Raw genomic sequence first — 19,745 nt, forward strand, 5'->3', positions numbered from 1 at the left:
GCTGAGGGAGCTGGCGGAGGTCATTGCTGAACCGCTCTCCATCATTTTTGAGAGGTCTTGGATAACGGGGGAGGTTCCTGAAGACTGGAGGATAGCCAGTGTCACTCCGGTCTTCAAAAAGGGCAAGAAGGAAGAGCCGGGTAATTATAGGCCTGTCAGCCTCACCTCTGTCCCTGGAAAGGTGATGGAACAGCTTGTGCTGGATACCATCTCCAGACAACTGGGAGAAAAGGAGGTTATCAGGAGTAGTCAGCATGGGTTCACCAAGGGGAGGTTGTGCTCGACCAACCTGGTGGCCTTCTATGATGCTGTCACATGCTGGGTGGATGGGGGAAGAGCGGTAGATGTAATCTACCTTGATTTTAGAAAGGCCTTTGATACTGTCTCCCACGACATCCTTATAACAAAGCTGAGGAAGTGTGGGACAGATGAGTGGACAGTGAGGTGGGTTGGGAACTGGCTGACTGGCAGAGCGCAGAGGGTCGTCGTTGGTGGTGCAGAGTCTGGCTGGAGACCTGTAACCAGTGGTGTCCCCCAGGGGTCTCTGCTGGGTCCGGTCTTGTTCAACATCTTCATCAATGACCTTGATGAGGGGATAGTGGCCACCCTCAGCAAGTTTGCTGATGATACGAAGTTGGGAGGATTGGCTGACACGCCTGAAGGCTGTGCTGCCATTCAGCGAGACCTGGACAGGCTGGAGAGCTGGGCAGTAAGAAACTGGGTGAGGTTCAACAAAAGCAAGTGTAGGGTCTTACACCTAGGGAGGAATAATTGCATGCACCAATACAGGCTGGGGGATGAGCTGCTGGAGAGGAGCTCTGCAGAGAGGGACCTGGGCGTCCTGGTGGACGACAGGTTGGCCATGAGCCAGCAGTGTGCCCTCGTGGCCAAAAAGGCCAATGGCATTCTGGGGTGCATTAAGAAGAGCGTGTCCAGCAGGTCGAGGGAGGTGATCCTCCCCCTCTACTCTGCCCTGGTAAGGCCTCATCTGGAGTACTGTGTCCAGTTCTGGGCTCCCAGTACAAAAAAGACAGGGATCTCTTGGAAAGAGTCCAGCGGAGGGCCACAAGGATGGCGAAGGGCCTGGAGCATCTCCCCTATGGAGAAAGGCTGAGTGAACTGGGTCTGTTCAGCCTTGAGAAAAGACGACTGAGAGGGGACCTGATCCAGGTTTACAAATATCTGAGGTGTGGCGGCCATAGCGGTGAGGCCAGTCTCTTTTCAGTGGTACGTGGAGACAGGACGAGGGGAAACGGACATAAGCTGCAGCATAGGAAGTTTCGCACGAATGTGCGTAAGAACTTCCTCACGGTGAGGTGACGGAGCACTGGAACAGGCTGCCCAGGGGGGTTGTGGAGTCTCCTTCTCTGGAGATATTCAAGTCTCGCCTGGACGCCTACCTGTGCGACCTGGTGTAGGGAACCTGCTTTGGCAGGGGGTTGGTCTCGATGATCTCTAGAGGTCCCTTCCAACCCCTACAATTCTGCGATTCTGTGATTCTGTGAATGCAATCCACTTACTCCGAGTGGCATCAGAAGCATGATGGCTGGAGGGAATCTTCTTCTCCAGCAGCAGTGTAGAGGATGTTCTTTACATCCTGTCCCGTTCTTACTGGCCCCAGGGCCACGGCACAGGCTAGACCTGGTTTTTGCTAATAGAGAAGGGCTAGTGGGAGAAGTGAAGGCTGGGGACCGTCTTGGGCAGAGCGACCATGGAATTGTAAAATTCTCTGTTCTTGGAGATGTCAAAAGAGTGACCAGTGAAAGTACTTACTTGAACTTCCAGGGGGTGGACTTTGATCTGTTCAGGGCGCTCATTGCGCGGGTCCCTTGGGAGTCGCTTCTCAAGGGTAAAGGGGTCCAGGAAGCCTGGACGCCCCTCAAGACGGAAACCTTAAGGCACAAGAACAGGCTGTCCCTGTGTGCCGTAAGGTGAGCCGTAGGGGAAGACGGCCGGTGTGGGTGAGCCGGGGACTATTGTTGAGATTCAGAGAGAAAAAGAGCCTATGTCCTCTGGAAGAAGGGGCAGGCTACTTGGGGGGATTACAAGGGAGTAGCTAAGGTATGCAGGGAAGAAGTCAGGAAGGCAAAAGCCTGACTTGAACTCAGATTGGCCACTGCAGTAAAAGACAATAAAAAATCCTTTTATAAATATATCAATGGCAAAAGAAGAATCAAGGATATTTCTCATCCTGTACTTAATGCAGCAGGGAACGTGGCCACTGAGGACAAGGAGAAGGCTGAGCTCCTCAATGCCTTCTTTACAACTGCCTTTAATAGCCAGACCGGTCATCTGCTGGGCATTTTATGCCCTGGGCTGGAAGTCTGGGACCCTCCTCAGAATATACCCCGGTGATTCAGGTGGAGAGAGTCAGAGAGCTCCTCCTCCATCTGGACTGTCACGAGTCCATGGGACCGGATGGGCTGCACCCTCGGGTGCTGAGGGAGCTGGTGGGGTGATTGCTGAGCTGCTCTTAGCCATCTATCAGCGCTCCTGGTTAACTGGAGAGGTCCTGGAGGATTGGAGGCTTGGTGATGTGACTCCCGTCTTCGAGAAGGGCCGTAAGGAGGATCCGGGGCACTACAGGCCTGTTAGCCTGCCCTCGGTACCGAAAGTAATGAGCAGATCATCTCGAGTGAGATCGCACAGCACGTGTGTGGTGTCCAGGGGATCAGGCCCAGCCAGCACGGGTTCATGGTCGTGCCTGTCCAACCTCATCTCCTTCTATGGCTGGGTGACCAGTCTGGTGGATGAGGGAAGGGCTGTTGATGTAGTTTACCTAGACTTCAGCAAAGCCCTGGACACAGTCTCTCACAGGCTTCTGCTGGGGAAACTGGCTGCCCGTGGCCTGGACAGGTATACACTTCTTTGGGTGAGGAACTGGCTGAGGGCCGTGCCCAGCAGGTAGTGGTTGATGGAGTGAAGTCCAGCTGGCGACCCGTTATGAGTGGTGTCCCCCAGGGGTCTGTTCTGGGGCCCGTCTTGTTTAATACCTTTATTGATGACCACCTAGATGAGGGGATTGAGTGCACCCTCAGTAAGTTTGCAGATGGCACCAAGCTGGGAGGTGGTGTGGATCTGCCTGAGGGCAGGGAGGCCTTTCAGAGGAATCCAGATAAGCTGGGCTGAGATGAATGGGATGAAATTCAACAAGGCCAAGTGCCGGGTCCTGCACTTTGGCCACAACAATCCCATGCAGCGCTACAGGCTGAGTGGCTGGATGACTGTGAAGAGGAAAGGGAGCTGGGGGTGCTGGTTGATGCTCGGCTGAACATGAGCCAGCAGTGTGCCCAGGTGGCCAAGAGGGCCAACGGCATCCTGGCCTGCATGAGAAATAATGTGGTCAGCAGGAGCAGGGAGGTCCTCATCCCCTTGTACTCAGCACTGGTGAGGCTGCACCTCGAGTACTGTGTTCAGTTTTGGGCCCTGGAGCCCAAAGAAAGACATTGAGGCCCTGGAGCGTGTCCAGAGAAGGGCAACAAAGGTGGTGAGGGGTCTGGAGCACAAGTCTTATGAGGAGCGGCTGAGGGAGCTGGCATTGTTCAGTGTGGAGAAGAGGAGGCTCAGGGGAGACCTCACTGCACTCTGCAACTGCCTGAAGGGAGGTTGGGGTGAAGAGGGGTTTGGCCCCTTCTCCCAGGCAACAAACAGGGCCCGAGGAAATGGCCGCAAGTTGTACCAGAGGAGGTTTAGGTTAGACATGAGGAAGAACTTTTTCTCTCAGATGGTGGTCAGCACTGGAATGGCTGCCCAGGGAGGTGGTGGAGTCGCCGTCTCTGGCAGTGCTCAAGAGGAGTCTGGGTGAGGAGCTGCGAGATCTGCTTTAGTGCTTGTGGTAGCAGTGGTGATGAGAAGACGGTTGGACTGGATGATCTTATAGGTCTTTTCCAACCTTGCAATTCTATGATTCTATGATTCTAACATGTCCGGCACAGCAGCGCTCAGTGGGGATGTGACTTCATTCAGGCCACGTAGTCTACTGTCAGCCTTCATTGTCCACTGACTTTATGCAGTGGCCATATGGAGCTGTTAAAAGGTGAGTGGGCTTTACTGATGACTCCCTGACCCTCCGTTTGATTAATCAATTTATGAATGGGGAGCAAGGAATTGCTGTTAATGCAGTACTGTGAACTTCACTTGCACTGTGATCCATCTGTACATTGCAGCTGTTGTATTGGAACATTCAGTAATTGCTGCATCACTTTGTTAAATCAAAATCCCATGAAATGTCAAACATCTTCAATTTCAAAATCCCACGTAACGTCAATTCAATTAAGTCAATTTAATATTAATATATTGAACACTCCTGAAGCTAACATCTGCTGGTCAGAGCACAATTGGTCTGGGAACACCTCCTTGTGCAGCAAGAGATTTCCAGAAAGGACTGGTTTATTCATAGACATGGCATGTGGTGCAGGACGCTCGACATGGATGAACCCTGCAGCATCAGGGACAGGTGGGAAAGCTAAAGCCGCACCTCCACACAAGCAAAAGAGACAACAGGCGATGCTCCTTTCTGAGCTTCTTCAGGATATCTGTCCTCTGATCTAGCCTAATTTTTAGTCTCTTTTAAAATACAATGAGAATAAGAAGGCAACAACCATGCATGTATCAAAAAAACTCTAAATATGTTTATTATTCAATTATATTTGCTTTTCATTGCACAAATTTATTTTTTATCCCCATGTTTTACAGTTTTTTTGTTTTTGTTTTTTTTTTACAAAGCAGTTAAGAGTTTTAGAAACTGTTAAAATGATCACAGAAGTCGATTTAGGCGCAATTCATTAGCCCACAAGAACATTTTCTCTCTTTTTTTTTTTTTTTCCTCTATATGAAAGATTTATGGTCACATTTGAGCTCCAAATTAAAGCGTATTTCATACTCTACCTTTTATGGGCATACTGTCTAAAAGAAGAGGTTTGATTACACTGCCTTGCCTTATCAAAGGCTGCCAGCAAAGCCTAAATAATTTTTTTTTTTTTTCTAGAAATGCTGAAATCAACACAACTCTAAGATGAGAACCGTGGTGGCTGAAAACTTTCTATGCCTTCCAGTCATAGCATGATGAAGAAACAGTCCTCAAGAGAAAGTACAAGTTCCATGGAAAAAATATTTTGACTAGGAAATAATTTAAGTAATAAGAAAATAGGAAAAATAAGAAAAAAAAAAATCCAACAGATAAAACACACATAGGGTGACTGACAAAGTCATATCAAGCACTTGCCCTTCTGATAATAATAGCATGGAAATGAAAGTACCATATTCCTGGGACAACACTGTGAAAATGGCTCTGAAGCCTGAAAGCTGTCAGGTTTTCTTGGCATGGCATGGTGGGCTTTTAGATCTCTTATTTAATTGTTCTCTTTGGTGAGAAAGCCTGACCACTTCTGGAGTAAGATGCACATATTTGGTTTAAAGCTGTGTATCTGCGGTGTGTTTTTGCATATAACAGCAGAGTGTCCCAGGGTGCAGAAAGCCCATTCCAGAGGACATGAAAGTTTGATTCAACAAAGCTATTCTTAACATAATATGAATCCTTATTTTTTTGCAAAAAGTAGTGTTAAAGAGGAGTTGGAGTTGGAATTGATGAGTCCTCCAACTCAGGATATTCAATAAGTGACTGATATTAAGGGCTTTTCTTGAAAAACATTACAACTACTCCCTCTCTTTAATAATGCAGAAACAAGCAACAGCATTTGACTTTTTAGCACCCACATCTGTTGCTGTTATGTAGAAATGAATGAAGTACTCTGAAGGCCGGGTGAAGTTCCTGCTGTAAAGAAAATGAGCTGTCAAAGTCTTTGTATGATTCCTATACATGAGCATTTGGTTCCCCTGAGCTTGCTGCTGGGGAATCAGAAAAGTGTCTCACATGAGCACAGATGGTGCTTAGCCCCTAATCAGGAGGCTGTTTGCAGGAGACTGATTATGGAAAATATGTGGGAAAGAATCAGGCTGCATGGAACCAGCAAGACATACTATTCACTACTACATGTGCCACAACAGATGTGCAGTTACAGACTAAGCAGTGTCTGCTTGCTTCATTTGGGATAGGGACATCTCCATGAGTTCTGCATTTAGGGCAAGGAAAATTATTCCCTCTCGGGAGCTGCTGCTGCTGCTGCATTCAGATCCCTGGGCTGCTGACAGCCCGCTTCTCTTCATGCCGTGCCTCATCAGCTCGCACCTCTCATGAGCAAGTGAGACCCGAGGACACCAACCAGGCTGGGGAACCCATGTGCTCCCACGTGTTGGCCCAGCTCTCCATGCTGGGGACAGCACCAGCACAAAGATGGTCACCAGCGCCAGCCTGAAAACAAGGATGGGACCTGAAGCCTGCAGCTGCTCTCACCCTATGCAAAGGGACAGCAGTGAGCTGGTGCCGCAGGGCACAGATAAGCAAACTGAGGGACCTGGGGTGATGGGGCAGCCTGCAGCCTGCAGCAGACGGGGGAAGAAGGAGCCCGGCAGGAACAGGACAAGGCATTGGCACCCAGGAATTAAGAAGGCAGCAGCTGTGAGCACAGAATAGGAAGGGCTATTTGTGGCCAGCCATGATCCCATGGTTCACCTGTGGCTGAGATAGCTTCTCTAACACCGTTGCTGAAAGGTTTGCAGAGGGCTGGAAATCTTTGGTAGAAGGAAGGAAGGAAAGAAGCCCCTGACTCAGAGGACCCAGAGACCTTTGTTTCACCTGCAGCTTTACTGATGGGAACCAGCCAGCATCACTGCCCCTTTTGTGTGGCATCTCCCAACGGAGCAGCCCTCTTTCACCTACTGCCAAAGTGCTGACCACTGGCAGCCCCAGTGCAACCTCCTGCACGGAACAAGACTATCCCCAGCACCAGGTGAGGGCAGCTGCAGTACTGTCAAGCCCCTTGATGCAGGGCTGAGTTGTGAGGCAGGAGGTGGCATGAGGATCACTTTGGAGTCAGAGTGGGAAAAGAAGCAAGCAGCTGCCTTTACTCTCCCATCATGTGAAGGAGCAGCGAAACAGGTTTTGGTCCTAGAGCTTAACAGGTGGCTTCTACAGGACAAGAGCAAGATTTTCCAAAGTCTCTCACTACCTTAATGCATGAGCTTCAGACACAAGTGACTTGGCAAGCAAGAGGAGACTGAAGAAGCACGGCAAGTCCACCAACAACTGTCTGGTGATGACTAGGGAAATGTGACTGCCACAAGCCAGGGAAATCCATGCTGCCTGAAGCATCAGCTTTTCCGACAGCAAAAAAAAATAGGAGTCTTCTGCAGGCAATGAAGTCTGCTGCAGCTGCTGAGGGTGCGAAGAGCCTTGGCCGGAACATTCAGTACCTGCCTGTGTCCATGTAGATGTTTCTGAGCTCCAGCTCCAGTTGTTTAATTCTGACATCTCTCTGATTTAGGAGCTCACGTAGTCTACGAATTTCTTCCTGTTGTTGGTAAAACATCTGCAGAAGCTGTAAGAAAAGTCACATTTTACTTCTCTTACAGTGAGGAAATACAGACTTATCCTAACAAACGCCACTGATCCTGTCAACTTCTCAGAGAAACAGCACTTAAAGAGAGGGTTTTCAGCTTACAGACTGACCAGCAGCAATGATCACCTGCACTACGAAAGTAGGTCTTCGTCAGTAATGGTATAGCTGCTTAATTCAACAGATAATATAACCTTCCTCCTGATGGCTCAAGCTGAGGAGAGTATTTGCATTTTAGATTCCAGGATCTCCTACTGTCCTACCTGAGGGATTTTTTTTCCTTTTTTCTTTTTTTCTTCTGTTCATGCTCTTTCCTCTCTGTTTGGACTAGCATGACCTTTCACCGTGCACATAGCAGATGACCCAGCATTGAAAGAGATGCTTCTGTAACCTCATGGGGCAGGTTCAGAAACATGAAGAATATCCTTCTTCACACCACTGGAAAATTGGGGTCAGTAGATTTCTGCCCTGTCAAGCTCAAATGCTAAAGCCTTGCCTAAGCAAAAGGGACTAAGCATGACAATGGGGAATGAAAACCTTCCGGGGTTCCTAAATGCAAACAACCTGCACATACTCAAAAATGTCCAATGTGCCAATGGGCTTCCCACTTGCCACAAAGATCTCACACTCTTCCCAACTCTGCAAAATAAATCCTCTCTAGATTCCATCACCTTGTGAACCGCATCTTTTTGCCAGCTATCTCTGAATATCCCCCATGACCCCAACCCGTCACCCTACACCTTCACACCTCATTTCCAGTTTTTGGTGGTGGACACTCAAACACGTCAAAGCCATTGGAGGGACACATGTGCTTATTGTTCGGCAGCCTCTCCTCTACTTTCAGCTGGTTTCTGCTGTCTTTGATCTCACTTTTCGTCTGCATCTCCTCCGGTGGCATTCTTCCTCCCTGACTCTTGTTCGGGTCAGGCCTTTTCACAGGTGGCTCTGACTCAGGAAGCTGCAGTAAGGAATTCACAGGTCCAGAGCCTGGTCTCAAGGATACCAACAGAGGCCCTATGGAGGGAGTCAGGTGACTGGTTAACACTCACAAACCATGTTCAGAAATCAGCAGAAAGCAGTTCATTCAGACAACCTGCAGGGATGGACATGGAGACGCTTGACGGTCTCTGGAGTTCACAGTAGTGAACATTTTGGATTATTACAGTTGAAATCTGTATTTGTTACATCTCTCCTTTAGCTCCACTACTGTTTCTCAGGCCAGAGAGCCAGTAGCAGCTTACCCAAGCCCTAGGGAGCTGAAGGGCTGGGGAGCTCTCTATGTGCTGACCTTTGTTAAATCCGTTCAGCCACTCTTGTGCCGTCATTGCTGGCTGTCCTCCTGTGGTCAAGGGGTAGATGTCTTCCTGGTATGACTCTGACTGCAAGCAAGCAAAACAGTCACAACATCAGAGAGGTTTGGGCTCTGACTGTCCATGTCATGGATCATGGTGGAATAAGGAGCTCATTCCACCTAAGAGCAGGGATGTACGTAAAATCTTCTCACCTGCCCGGAGACTTTCTCCTCCTCACCCCAGCTCAGAAGCAGAGCATCTGACGGCCTATTCTAATTCCTGCCAGTAAAGCCCTTTCACATCCAGAAAACAGACTGGGAAGAAGTTCGTAACACAGGTTAAGGACCCTTTGTTACCAAACTCCTTACATCTGCAAACTAGAAGTTTACAGCCAGCTAGTTGTCCTGATAATCAAAGAGACCCTTTGTTACACAAAAGCAGAGTAGTCTGGTGAGGATGTGTTTTGAAGGGAAGTTGGCCATTACACAGAGATCTAACTCTTGAGTTACCCAACCCACGATTTGGTGGCAGGGCTGCCCCATCAGTTGACTAACTTTGTTCCTTGGAGAAGGAAAGAGAAAATCTCTCGTTCTTCCTGCCATCCAGAAGTCACAGAGAGGAGGCACTGCCCTCTTACTCCTTGATATTTATCCCAGACACATACGTGACCTGAGGCTTACTTACCCATCGAGGGACAATCATGGAGACGGGCTCAATCAGGCTTTTGGTTGGAATCAGTTTGTAAAAACGGAAAATCTCACAAGCTGTCACTTCAAGGCCTCTTTTTGGCATCATTGCTGTTGGGAAAGCATAAGAGAAACAGGATATAAATCTTCGTAGGAGAACTGATGTCAACCATCATGGAAGAAGGGCCAACAAACATGAGTCAGAGTGCCAGCTCAGTAGCAGCATGGTCTGGAATCCTGACACAAAACAGGCTCAGTGTTACAAATTACAAATAAAACTCGATCTTTTTTTTCCTTCCAGACCATAAGGTTACATGCAGGATCTGCAGTGATTGACCTGAGACTCCTGTTCACTATTCATTCTTACAAACTGCAAATGGAGTGACCAACACTGAGCAGACCTAGCAGCCGATGCCACAGGATTTAATTATCATAATCAGTAGGAATGGAGTTCAGGACCTCCAAACACCACCCGTAGCTGGATGGGTCAGACCAAGGGTGCTTCCAGGTCAGTATCATCCCCCCAACACTGTACTAAACTAGATTGGAGTATACTGGCATGAAAATCTAATTTTTCATCCAGCATCATGTGTGTTTCAGGGAGAGTGACAGAGCCAGTTAAGATGTTCAAGTACTTGATAGCTCCAGTAAGAAATCAGTGGAAAAAACTGAATAACAGAGAGATCTTCCAGTTCAGTTTTAAATAATTTATTCTCTTCTAACAACAGCTTCCTGGAGGAAACCTGCAGGCACAAAATCCAGTGCTCTTAAGTATTTGTACCAACAAGGAAGATTAGAAGTGTCTATAGGCAGCATGTAGGGGTGGCAAATGGTGCTAAAAACTCATCTGCCTCTGTTGGGAAATTTGGCCTAAAGGATAGATTAGAAAATGTTCAAAAAAGGGCTGCAGCTGAGATCTGAGAGCTGAAACCCAAATTCTATAAATTAGATTAGTCCAAGAATGGAATAATGTGGGTACAGGTTAATGAGCAAGGGTTTCGATTGGAGGAGGGGTGACCTAGTTGCAGGAGGTCTAACTTGAATGGGAAATGTCAATACAGAAGAAGGTAGGCAAGTGGAAGGAGCAAGGGCAGTGTGTGGCAGGCATTATTCACAAAGAAATCCTAGAGTTTTGAGCTGGAAATCTCGAGGCAAAGTCTTAAAAAGCAAGGAACATGCTCCACCTCTAAATCCAGTCTACAATCCTTTCCATCTTGACCAGCTATGTGGAGGGGATGCGGTGGTCACTGGCAGAGTTCCTCAGTCCATACTTTGCCGGTCAAAGGAGACCTCTCCGAGGTGTGACCATGGTACCACTGAGATACATAGGTGAGCTGGGCCAAGCCAGCCACTGTTCCAGTATGGAGACTGAAATTAACCCACTGTCTTTTCTACACATGAAACGATATTTTGGACTCCAACAGCTTCTAAGATTGGAAGTCACCACCCTCTTGTAACATCAGGCAAACGCACTACCACTCACCTATTCCCTTCTGCGGTAACTGAGAGCGATATTCCATCAGGTAGCTCAGGTATGGTTTCTCAGGGCTAATCTCATAGTACCGTATATTTCCATCACCCTAAATGCAAAGAAAATGAACGTAAGCCAGGATCTGCTGTCCAACATGAGAGCCTGAGGAGAACGCGTGGCCCCAGAAGCTATGCGAGGTCAAGAATGTAAGCACTTCCTACCAAAATATTTACCCTGTATGCGGGGAAGTTAGGACTCTACCACATCCCCGCAGTAGAAGTTACATGTTTGCATAGAAAATGTGGCCTGATTCTCCAGCATTCTCAGACCCCATCCCGTTGGTGTGTATCTCTAGGTTAACGTGACTCAGAAGCATCCATGAATTCAGCCTCAGCGATGTGGATGACACAACACTGACTAAGAGAAGAATCAGACAGCATGTGCTAACAAGGAAAGCACTTACCTTTCCCACAATATAAAGCATGTTTGTGTCTGAGTCGTAGAAAGGAAACAGGAGACCTGAGGAGCCATCCAGTTCCTCTTCCAGTAAAGGCACAGAAAGGTCATTCTGTGTAGGAAAAACAAACAGCTGGAATCACCTGGCAGCTACCTCTAGTCAGGAACAGCTTACATGAATCCCACCTTGGAGTGACATTTGAGAGCTGCTCTGTAGTGACACCAGCACGTCTCAGCACAGCTCAGCTTTGTGCGAAGCATTTGGAAGGCAGCACAGTGCTCTGTCATACACAGAGCAGCCATGTCCAAACATACTCACATGGTACATCAGAGAGCTGCTCTACCTGCTTTGTCTGCTACAAAGGCTGATGGTGTGAAAAAGAGGCAGAGGACTGTGCTGCAAGGTTAGCTGATGCAGGGGGTACAGTGATGTAGTGAACAGAGGAAAAGTGTCTTGCTGCATATGAGGGGGGCAGAGGAGAGTTTCATAAGGCCAGCAATCATCAAGGAAGCATGTCTTGAAAGAGGCAAATACTACCTAATGTAAAGAATAATCATAAACCAATAAAAAATAATAAAAAAGCAAATATTTTCCTCCCTTCAGGGCTTTGCTTGAGTGTGTTTATCTAGAATTCATTTAACTTCCAGTACCCATAACAATAAGACCACTGAGAGCTGCTTTTAACTTTCTTGACCTACCTTTTCCTACACTGGGCACAGTACTATCTTTGTTCTGGTGGATTCTATGCACACAGAGCTAAGAGCATTTTCAGAAATTCATACACAGTTAATAGTATCCTAACAATACGGCCTCTCGCTCTTTAAGAATATGACGGATTGCTTCTGAATTGCTGTTACAAACCAATTCTTGAGCAGGTGGAATAGTTAAAGTGACAATAAAAGAGAGAAGAATGAAGATAGTAAGGTTAGAATTGCTGGTTCAACTCACTTGATCCCATAATACAATCTGCCTATTATTCCACCGGGATATTCCAGTAGAGAGCAGCTTCTTCATGTTTCCAAGAAACAGGACTTTATTGGCTCTGTGAGACTTGTAGCTGGCTTCCTATAGGAAGAGAAAACCCATTCCTGAGTAAGAGATAGCACCTTTCCTTGCTGCAGTAAAAAATTTCATGAGAAATCGCATCATGGCAAGAAACCACCTTCCTTTGCCCATGAAGCTTATCTGGGTGGGCTAAGGCACACCAGTTCATTTTTGTGTAGACACATTTCATTTTACCTGAGACTTCTAGTCCCAGAAGCCATACACAGTTGAGAATGAAAGCACCTCTCAGAGTATCTACCCTCAAATGTGGGGAAGTTGTTCACATCCAACAGATCTTCCCAATTGGGCTGAAACTACAGCAAGCAGGATTTCACAGGGATCTGAGAAAGGGAGCTTGAACTCTTTAAGTGCATTCTCAAAAACTCAGACAAGCTCTCTGGTTAGTGATTCACAAATTCACATCAGGGGAATCCCTAGGAGTTGCACTGTTGGATTTTCTGTGCGCTTAACTGTGTGCAAGTACATCCAAAAGGCAGTCAGCATCATCTTACCAAGAGACACAAAGTACAGACAAATGTACACTTGCAACCAGCTGACCACCTGACCTCTGCCAGCCAGAGCAAGGAACCCTAGAGGACTTCAGAAGGAAGCTATTAACTTAGAGCACTTCACAAAGGGTGTCAGAGAGCAAAGAGCTTGGTAAGAAGATACAGAAACCCTGCCAACAGTGGCAGCAATTGTTTCATGAAAAATAGAAGACAGTACTACCATTAAATGACTCGAAGAATACTGAGCACAGATCTGTCTTTTTTAATGGCAGTTAGTTTACCCAGAAGTGGAAATGCTCCACAGGTGAGATCAGCTGGATCTAAAAACCCTGAAGTCAACCTACTTGTAGGACTGTTCTTGCACGAGGGTCTATCAGACGGATCTTTTTATCTCTGCAGGCTATGGCAAGGAGGCTGCCATCCGTGTTGAATGACATGGAGAGGACCACATCTTTGTGAGCATCAAGGATCTTCACTGGGTTTGACAGGACACTTTCCCTGCTATCAAGGTTCCAGATCATTATCTGAGGCAAAAGAACAAAAAGTCATCTGTTTATTGCCTGGCCAAGCTGGGACTTTGTATATGTACGCTCTTCACATCTTCCTCTCTTCTCTACACGTATAGGTCATACCATCATGTGAGGAAGTCTCTGGACTCTCAGGACGCGCTGGAGACATAACAGCACACCAATGTGGTTAAAGGCTATTAGTCTACTTTATTGTTAAGCACTACTCTATTTATACATGTTAGCAGAGCATTCTGCAAAAACACTCTTCAGTCGTTCACACAGAAACTTACCCGATCAGAGCCATGAGATGTTCTTTGTTCTTCAAAAGGTGTCCTTGATACTGCTTATCTTGCTCCGCAGCTGCTGCTCCGAGCAGCTCCCCCTGCTCCACAGCTGCTGCCCTGAGCAGTTTTTTTCTTACGTTCCCACACCATCACGTATTTAAAATAATTAAAAATAATTCCTGGTACGTAAGGCAAATCATAGCTTATACAAAAAAATGGCCAGTGTCAGTGCAGATATTTGCACTAGCACAGGAATGAGGTCAAAGGTATATGGCATTGGATATTGCTACAGGAAAGGAGAACAGAGTAGGCTGATGTTCATCAGAAGAATGGAAAATGAGCCAGGCTTTTTGAAGCCATGACAATGACCTCTTGCCTTTGGGGTCAGCATGGAACTTCCCTCTCATAAAGGTTTCTGAGGTCTTTATCATTAACTTACAGCTTGAAATGAAAGAAATTTCAAAACAACCTGACAAACACAGCATCCCAAGAGGAGAGCTCTGCAGAGAATGGACCCACCTTGTAATCGTGGCCGGAGCTGAAGAGGATGTTATTGGCAGTGGGATGCCATTCAATGAGGCCGACCCTGCGAGTGTGTCCAAGAAGTTCCTTAGTCGGGGTGGTGATGTTTTTTGTTAGCAGGTGCTTGGGGATGTCCCAGATTTTAACCTGAATGGCACATGATGGGTCTTAGTGAGATTAATGAGTGCAATGCTAATTAGGAATTTACAAATTTATCTTCATACCGTGTTATTTTGTTGGTATATCTTCTGCCTTTATTGGTTACCAGTCTTTCAAATCTATAACTTCATTTTTAGTGGGTCTAATCCTCTGTGGATTGTAGGTGGCAATTTCACCATTTTGTTTTAAATTGGCAATCAAATTTACACTCAGCAATGCCATCAGCACATTTACAAAAAACTATTATCCAGGGTGAGAATAAGCCACAGATCTTACAGACATCAAACCACATCAGCTACAGTTTTCCACCTTGTCTCCTACCAAACTTTCAGCAGGAATGGGCAAATATGAAACGAACTTCAGCAGAAGGTCCTAGAAGGTGTTACAGCATTGACAGATCCAAGCAATCACCCAGTCAACACTACCTGGTAGAGCTGAAAATGCCTTTGTCAAACGACTGTAGCACCGTTTGTCCTATTAAAACTGCACAAATGCAAAATGCTTTGCAAACAGTACAGCAGTTTGACCACAACATTGGTTAAAGTGCACAGAAGCCTGCTTGGGTGGGCACACAGTAGGCACCCTGATGAGGGCACTGGGCAGCATCACACACTGGGAGTCTGCTGTCTCGTAACAGCTCTGCTTGCTGCCCTCGGTTCACCTGGAGGGATGCTACACGAAAACAGAAATAAACAATGTTCCACTGGTATGGAAGGAGACAGTAAAGGTGACCTGTAAAAACAAATTAACCTGTGTAGGTAAAAGGAAAAGTCTTTCTCATGTTAACCCTACAAGCACAAGCCTTTAGAACGATAACAGAAGATTTACCCTTTGTTCGATGACTCTATTTGTGCTAAGTTCTCTAGGACTTAACCTGAAGCAAGAAGCTTCTATAAGATGGAAATGTTCTCTGAATTATACAGTCGGTGAAAATTAGCCGCAGTTGCCCAAATCTCCCACTGTTCAGCTGATGAGGATCACAACATTTTACACCAAAGAAACAGAGGCACAAATTCAAGGACTTGCTAGGAAGGATCACAACCACCCTTCTCACCAGCACTCATTTCTGCAGAATCAAATCCATTGGAAAACTAAGGACTATGAAATGCAGTGAACTTCCACAGCAATAAGAGAATGCATCAGACCCTACAGCCTCAACAGACATCACTACATGAACGGGTCTGAGGAAGTGAGGAAGGGGAGCTGTGAAGAACTGACTAGGATGAACGACGCACTCTCCATGCCATGAAACTGGCTGGAACGCACAGAGAAGATGGAGCCAGACTTCTGAGGCAAACAGAGCAAAGGACACAAATGGCAGTATGGGCACTCCCTCGGGATCGGAGAAGCACGGTTCTCCCCAGAAGGGTCCCAAGAAGATTGGACCAGTGAGGCTACGATGTCTCCAACCTCGGAGATCTTCCCGACTCAGCTGGGCAAGGCCCAGGGCAGCCTGATTCAGAAGGCTTGTTTCAAGCAGGGCTTGGACTAGGTGACTGCCATGTTTCCAGCTATCAGCTACCAGGAAGGACAGTCACGTTATAAAACACAGTCTGCTGTCCTCACTACTCAGGAGGGAAGGAAAAGATGATCCTACACTGTATAGCTGTGCAGCAGATCTTGGGAGACCCCATTCTGTGGTGCCAAGATGATGATGGTGAGGTACTAAAAAGGAGAATAGAGTCCCAGCGCAGCAAGTTTTTTGAGTAACTTTTGGTACTAAGATCTGTGATCAGCTGAGTGTTTCAACTCTCCACCCTGGAGAGTGATCTAGTCTAGGAAACCAGAAAAGAAAACTGGCAGAGAGCAGCTCTTCTGCAAAGGCACTGAGGGTCTGGTAGACAACAGAATAAATATGACCAGGCAGCACACCCAGGCGGAGATGAAAACTAACAACATCCAAGTCTGGAAAAACAGAAAGATAGCTACTAGATCAGAGGAGCTGACTTTTCCCTTTACTCAGCAACCATTCAACAACCACGGGAATACTGCATCCAGTTCTGCATTTCCCAGCACAAGATAAGCGCTGGTAAACTTATGTGAGTCCAGTGGAAACCACCAGGATGTTCTTGTCCTGAGAGAAGAAGCTGAGGGAGATGAGCCTGTTCAGAGTGGAGAAGGGATATCTTCAGAGGAATCTGCTAAAAGCCTTATCTTTTAGCCTAAATCTTGTAAGATTACTTACAAGATTATTAAGAGAAAATAGTGCAGTGCTTGTTACTGAAGCGCAGAGTGGGAGGATGGGATGCAGTGGTCATTAACTATACTGGAAAGGTTCTAACTGCATGTAAGGAAAAAGTTCCCCATAGAGTAGTGAAGAATAACAACAGGTTGCCCAGAAAGGTGATGAAACTTTGGAGATTTTTGAGACTCAGCTCTACAGATTGGGACAGTAGGTGGGGCCAGAGGCTTTCCAAGCTCCCTTTAAATTCAAATTGCATTTACTGAATGTATTCTGCAATTGCAGCAGGAAGCTTCAAAGCTTGTGCTTACTCCTCATCTGAGGCTCAAAAGTAAGGCCATGGTGATGCCTGTGTGCCCCAAGTCCTTTCTGAGATGGCATGAGCACGTGCATACCATCTGTAAGTTAAAATACAACACCCAAAGGCAGCCCAGAAATTGAAAGAAGCTGGGAGAAAACAAACAAACAAACAAACACGGAGATCCTAAAGAAAGCAAAATCACTAAACAAGAAAGGAAATTCAAAGCACACAGATTTCTAATTCAAGAGAGATTCCCGGCAGATCTGAAATGGCAGAAGACATCCAGCAAGGCACGGCTGGAGAAAACAAGGCAAACCTGCCACATGCTGTGTGGCAGAGGGTAAATAAACACAACAGGAGGACACACGTGGGATCTCTGAATAAAAAGCATAGCAGGTAGTCAGGCTCTTTGCCGTCACAGACACCAAATCACACTCTGATAGGCCACAGAAAGCAACCTTCCAGTGGGTGGGCATAGGCTAACAAGTCCCTTACAAACACAGATTGCATCTTTCTGCTCCTAATAACTAAACTGCATCTCCGCTGAAGTAATCTGACATGTGGAATTTGCTGTATATCAATTGTTTGCGTTAGCATTAATGTTTGCATTTCTGGAGTTCTTCTGTGTGTTCAGTAGGAAAATGCTCTCTTTGTTGCCTGGGGCAGAATAAAGTATGACATGGGATCCTTAGCTACCCTAGCATGGCTTTACAGAGAAACTCAGGGCAGGAACAAGCTCACAGTTGCTACGCAGGGAAATAATCCGAAATAGCCGTTGCAGATCGTTGCACGAAGCTTTTGTTTTGTGCTAAAGGAGGAGTTTTGTAGTGATCGACCTTGAAGTGATTTTAAATTCATATTCTTTCTCACATAAACATAGGCAAAAAGATGGAAGGCGCACAAAAAAAACCCAGATATTTTTCCTGTCATGATTTTAATAACATCAGCTAGACGGGATCACGTAGGCCTGACCCAAACACAGAGATCCCGCTCCTGTGCCCGGCTTTTATATGGATACTTTCACGTATCATCCATGGGCCTTTTGATTCTTTCCTAATTTCTCTCCCCCAAAAGCACATTGGGCAGGTCATAGCACAGAGGATAAGCTGGGAAACTTACGGTGGCATCTTCTGAACACGACGCTATTACAAAGTCATTGAATGGGTTCCACTTGATGTCCAGAACGTTCCCTTTGTGCCCACATATTCTGGGATAATGCGGGTCAAGCTTCCCTGTCTGGAAAAAACAAATATCAAAACAAAGGTGAGCCATGGAATCACAGGCTGTTTCCAAGTGAGACCTGAGCCAGCCCCAGTGAGAAACCCCCTTCTGTTGTTAGGTTCCAAATACCCCAAGTGGTCTCTGCTGAGAATGGGGCTCTGCTGTTCCTGCAAGACGAGTCTTAAAGAAATCACTGACTGGAAGGGAAGCGCTGCTGCTCAGGCTTTCCTTAGAGCACACAGCTACCAAGAAAACTGTACACATACAGCAGTCAAGAATGCTGTGGTTATAGAAGTTATTACTGTATACAGATGCCAAATAAATTTACAGGGGAAAAGGGAATGAACTGAATCTCGCTTTTTGTTTTTTTAGAGGTTTGGGGAGGACAGGAAAATCTCATGTTTGTTTCTTGAGTTTGCCTTCCATTTAAGCAGGAAAAATGTTTTAGCTTGCCTTTTTTAGCTTCTTCAAGTAGAATTTATTCAATTCATTGATTTTTTAAGCAAGCACACTCAAGCACAAATTACAATTCCCGTTTTTTCTTTCAACAAGCTATCCATTCTTCTCCGATGGTTTTCAAATCCGATCATTCATCACGTTAAATCAACATTTGGGACCTTCTATAAATACGCCACGTTTGGGCAGTAGGCTCGCTGCTAAATACCATCCACAGTGAAACACACCTTGTTCCACATGGGGGCTGTGCTGCACCAGGATAACACGCACTGCAAACAGCCTCTGCCACAAAGTCACCTCAGCCTTACGTGCAATAGGATTGCACGTCAGAGCAGCACGGGCTTCTCCTCCTCAGCAGGAGAGCAAGAGGAGCTCCAAGGCCCCTCTGCCAAGAGCGCAGTCCCTTGAGAGATGGTTTCAAGCTGGTCGTGCTTCACTTGCCTTCTTTTATCCCAGCTGGAGGAATCATAAAACAAATGAGCACAAACGTTTGCTCTTCTGGGAAGCAGGCGGTGCAGGACTGTGCTCCTCATGCTGCTCCAGAGGTGGCCCTCAGGGCATGCAGCGGAGAGGACACGGTGCTGACCACAGTCAGGATGTGGCAGCCGTGTCTTTTTGCCATCCCCAGGCGTCTACAGACTGGCTGCTTTTTGTGCAGAACCAGATGCAGTGTAAAACTACTCTGGCCTCGCTGGAAAGTTTGTCACACAGACTGGGACTAACCTGCTTGAAGCAAAACACGCAGAGGGCTTTGAAATGTAAAATACCGTGCTTTTATAGACTACAGTCTTAAACAAAGCATTTTTGTAATAGGAGCAATAACAAGTGACTCGGGAAGGGAAAAGACAAGACATAAAAGGGCTTTAATGAGCAGCATTTTCCTGCCCAGAGTGTCCTTCTGCAGGATTCAGGGCTTGGTTTCAAGCTGGCAATCCAGTAGGCTGGGCAGCCAGCATCACAGGGATCCCTTCATCCCTGTGGGAACTCCCACAGCTTTCTGCCTTTTCTGCTCCAGGCTCGTCCTGGGAGATTCCCAGGCTACCCAGCCATTCCATCATGCCACACTGAGACCGCTCTGCCTAGCAAACATAGCCTCATCAGGCTCAGCTGATCCCAGAAAAGGAGCCATCTGTGCTTGCACCAGTCCCACCTGCCCTGAGGCAATTCCACAGCTCTGGCACTCAGCAGAGCCCACAGA

The 19,745-nt window shown here is 46.8% G+C and overlaps 1 protein-coding gene across 2 annotated transcripts in view; it reads right to left on the reverse strand.

The window, feature by feature from the left end:
- Window positions 1-4,609: 4,609 nt before the first annotated feature.
- CORO2A (coronin 2A) overlaps window positions 4,610-19,745 on the reverse strand; it is a 44,252-nt gene continuing 29,116 nt past the window's right edge. For both annotated transcript variants that reach the window (XM_085213043.1, XM_010726179.4), the window contains exons 3-12: window positions 17,990-18,106; window positions 14,226-14,375; window positions 13,258-13,437; window positions 12,309-12,425; window positions 11,367-11,471; window positions 10,916-11,012; window positions 9,431-9,543; window positions 8,743-8,833; window positions 8,203-8,468; window positions 4,610-7,436 (exon numbers count right to left, since the gene is read on the reverse strand). In XM_085213043.1, the coding sequence (XP_085069169.1) occupies window positions 7,305-7,436; window positions 8,203-8,468; window positions 8,743-8,833; window positions 9,431-9,543; window positions 10,916-11,012; window positions 11,367-11,471; window positions 12,309-12,425; window positions 13,258-13,437; window positions 14,226-14,375; window positions 17,990-18,106 (1,368 nt within the window). In that variant the 3' untranslated portion in view covers window positions 4,610-7,304. The remainder of the gene's footprint in view (window positions 7,437-8,202; window positions 8,469-8,742; window positions 8,834-9,430; window positions 9,544-10,915; window positions 11,013-11,366; window positions 11,472-12,308; window positions 12,426-13,257; window positions 13,438-14,225; window positions 14,376-17,989; window positions 18,107-19,745) is intronic.

The sequence above is a fragment of the Meleagris gallopavo genome, chromosome Z (genome assembly GCF_905368555.1).
Source record: "Meleagris gallopavo chromosome Z, MGAL_WU_HG_1.1, whole genome shotgun sequence".
NCBI classification, from domain to species: domain Eukaryota; kingdom Metazoa; phylum Chordata; class Aves; order Galliformes; family Phasianidae; genus Meleagris; species Meleagris gallopavo.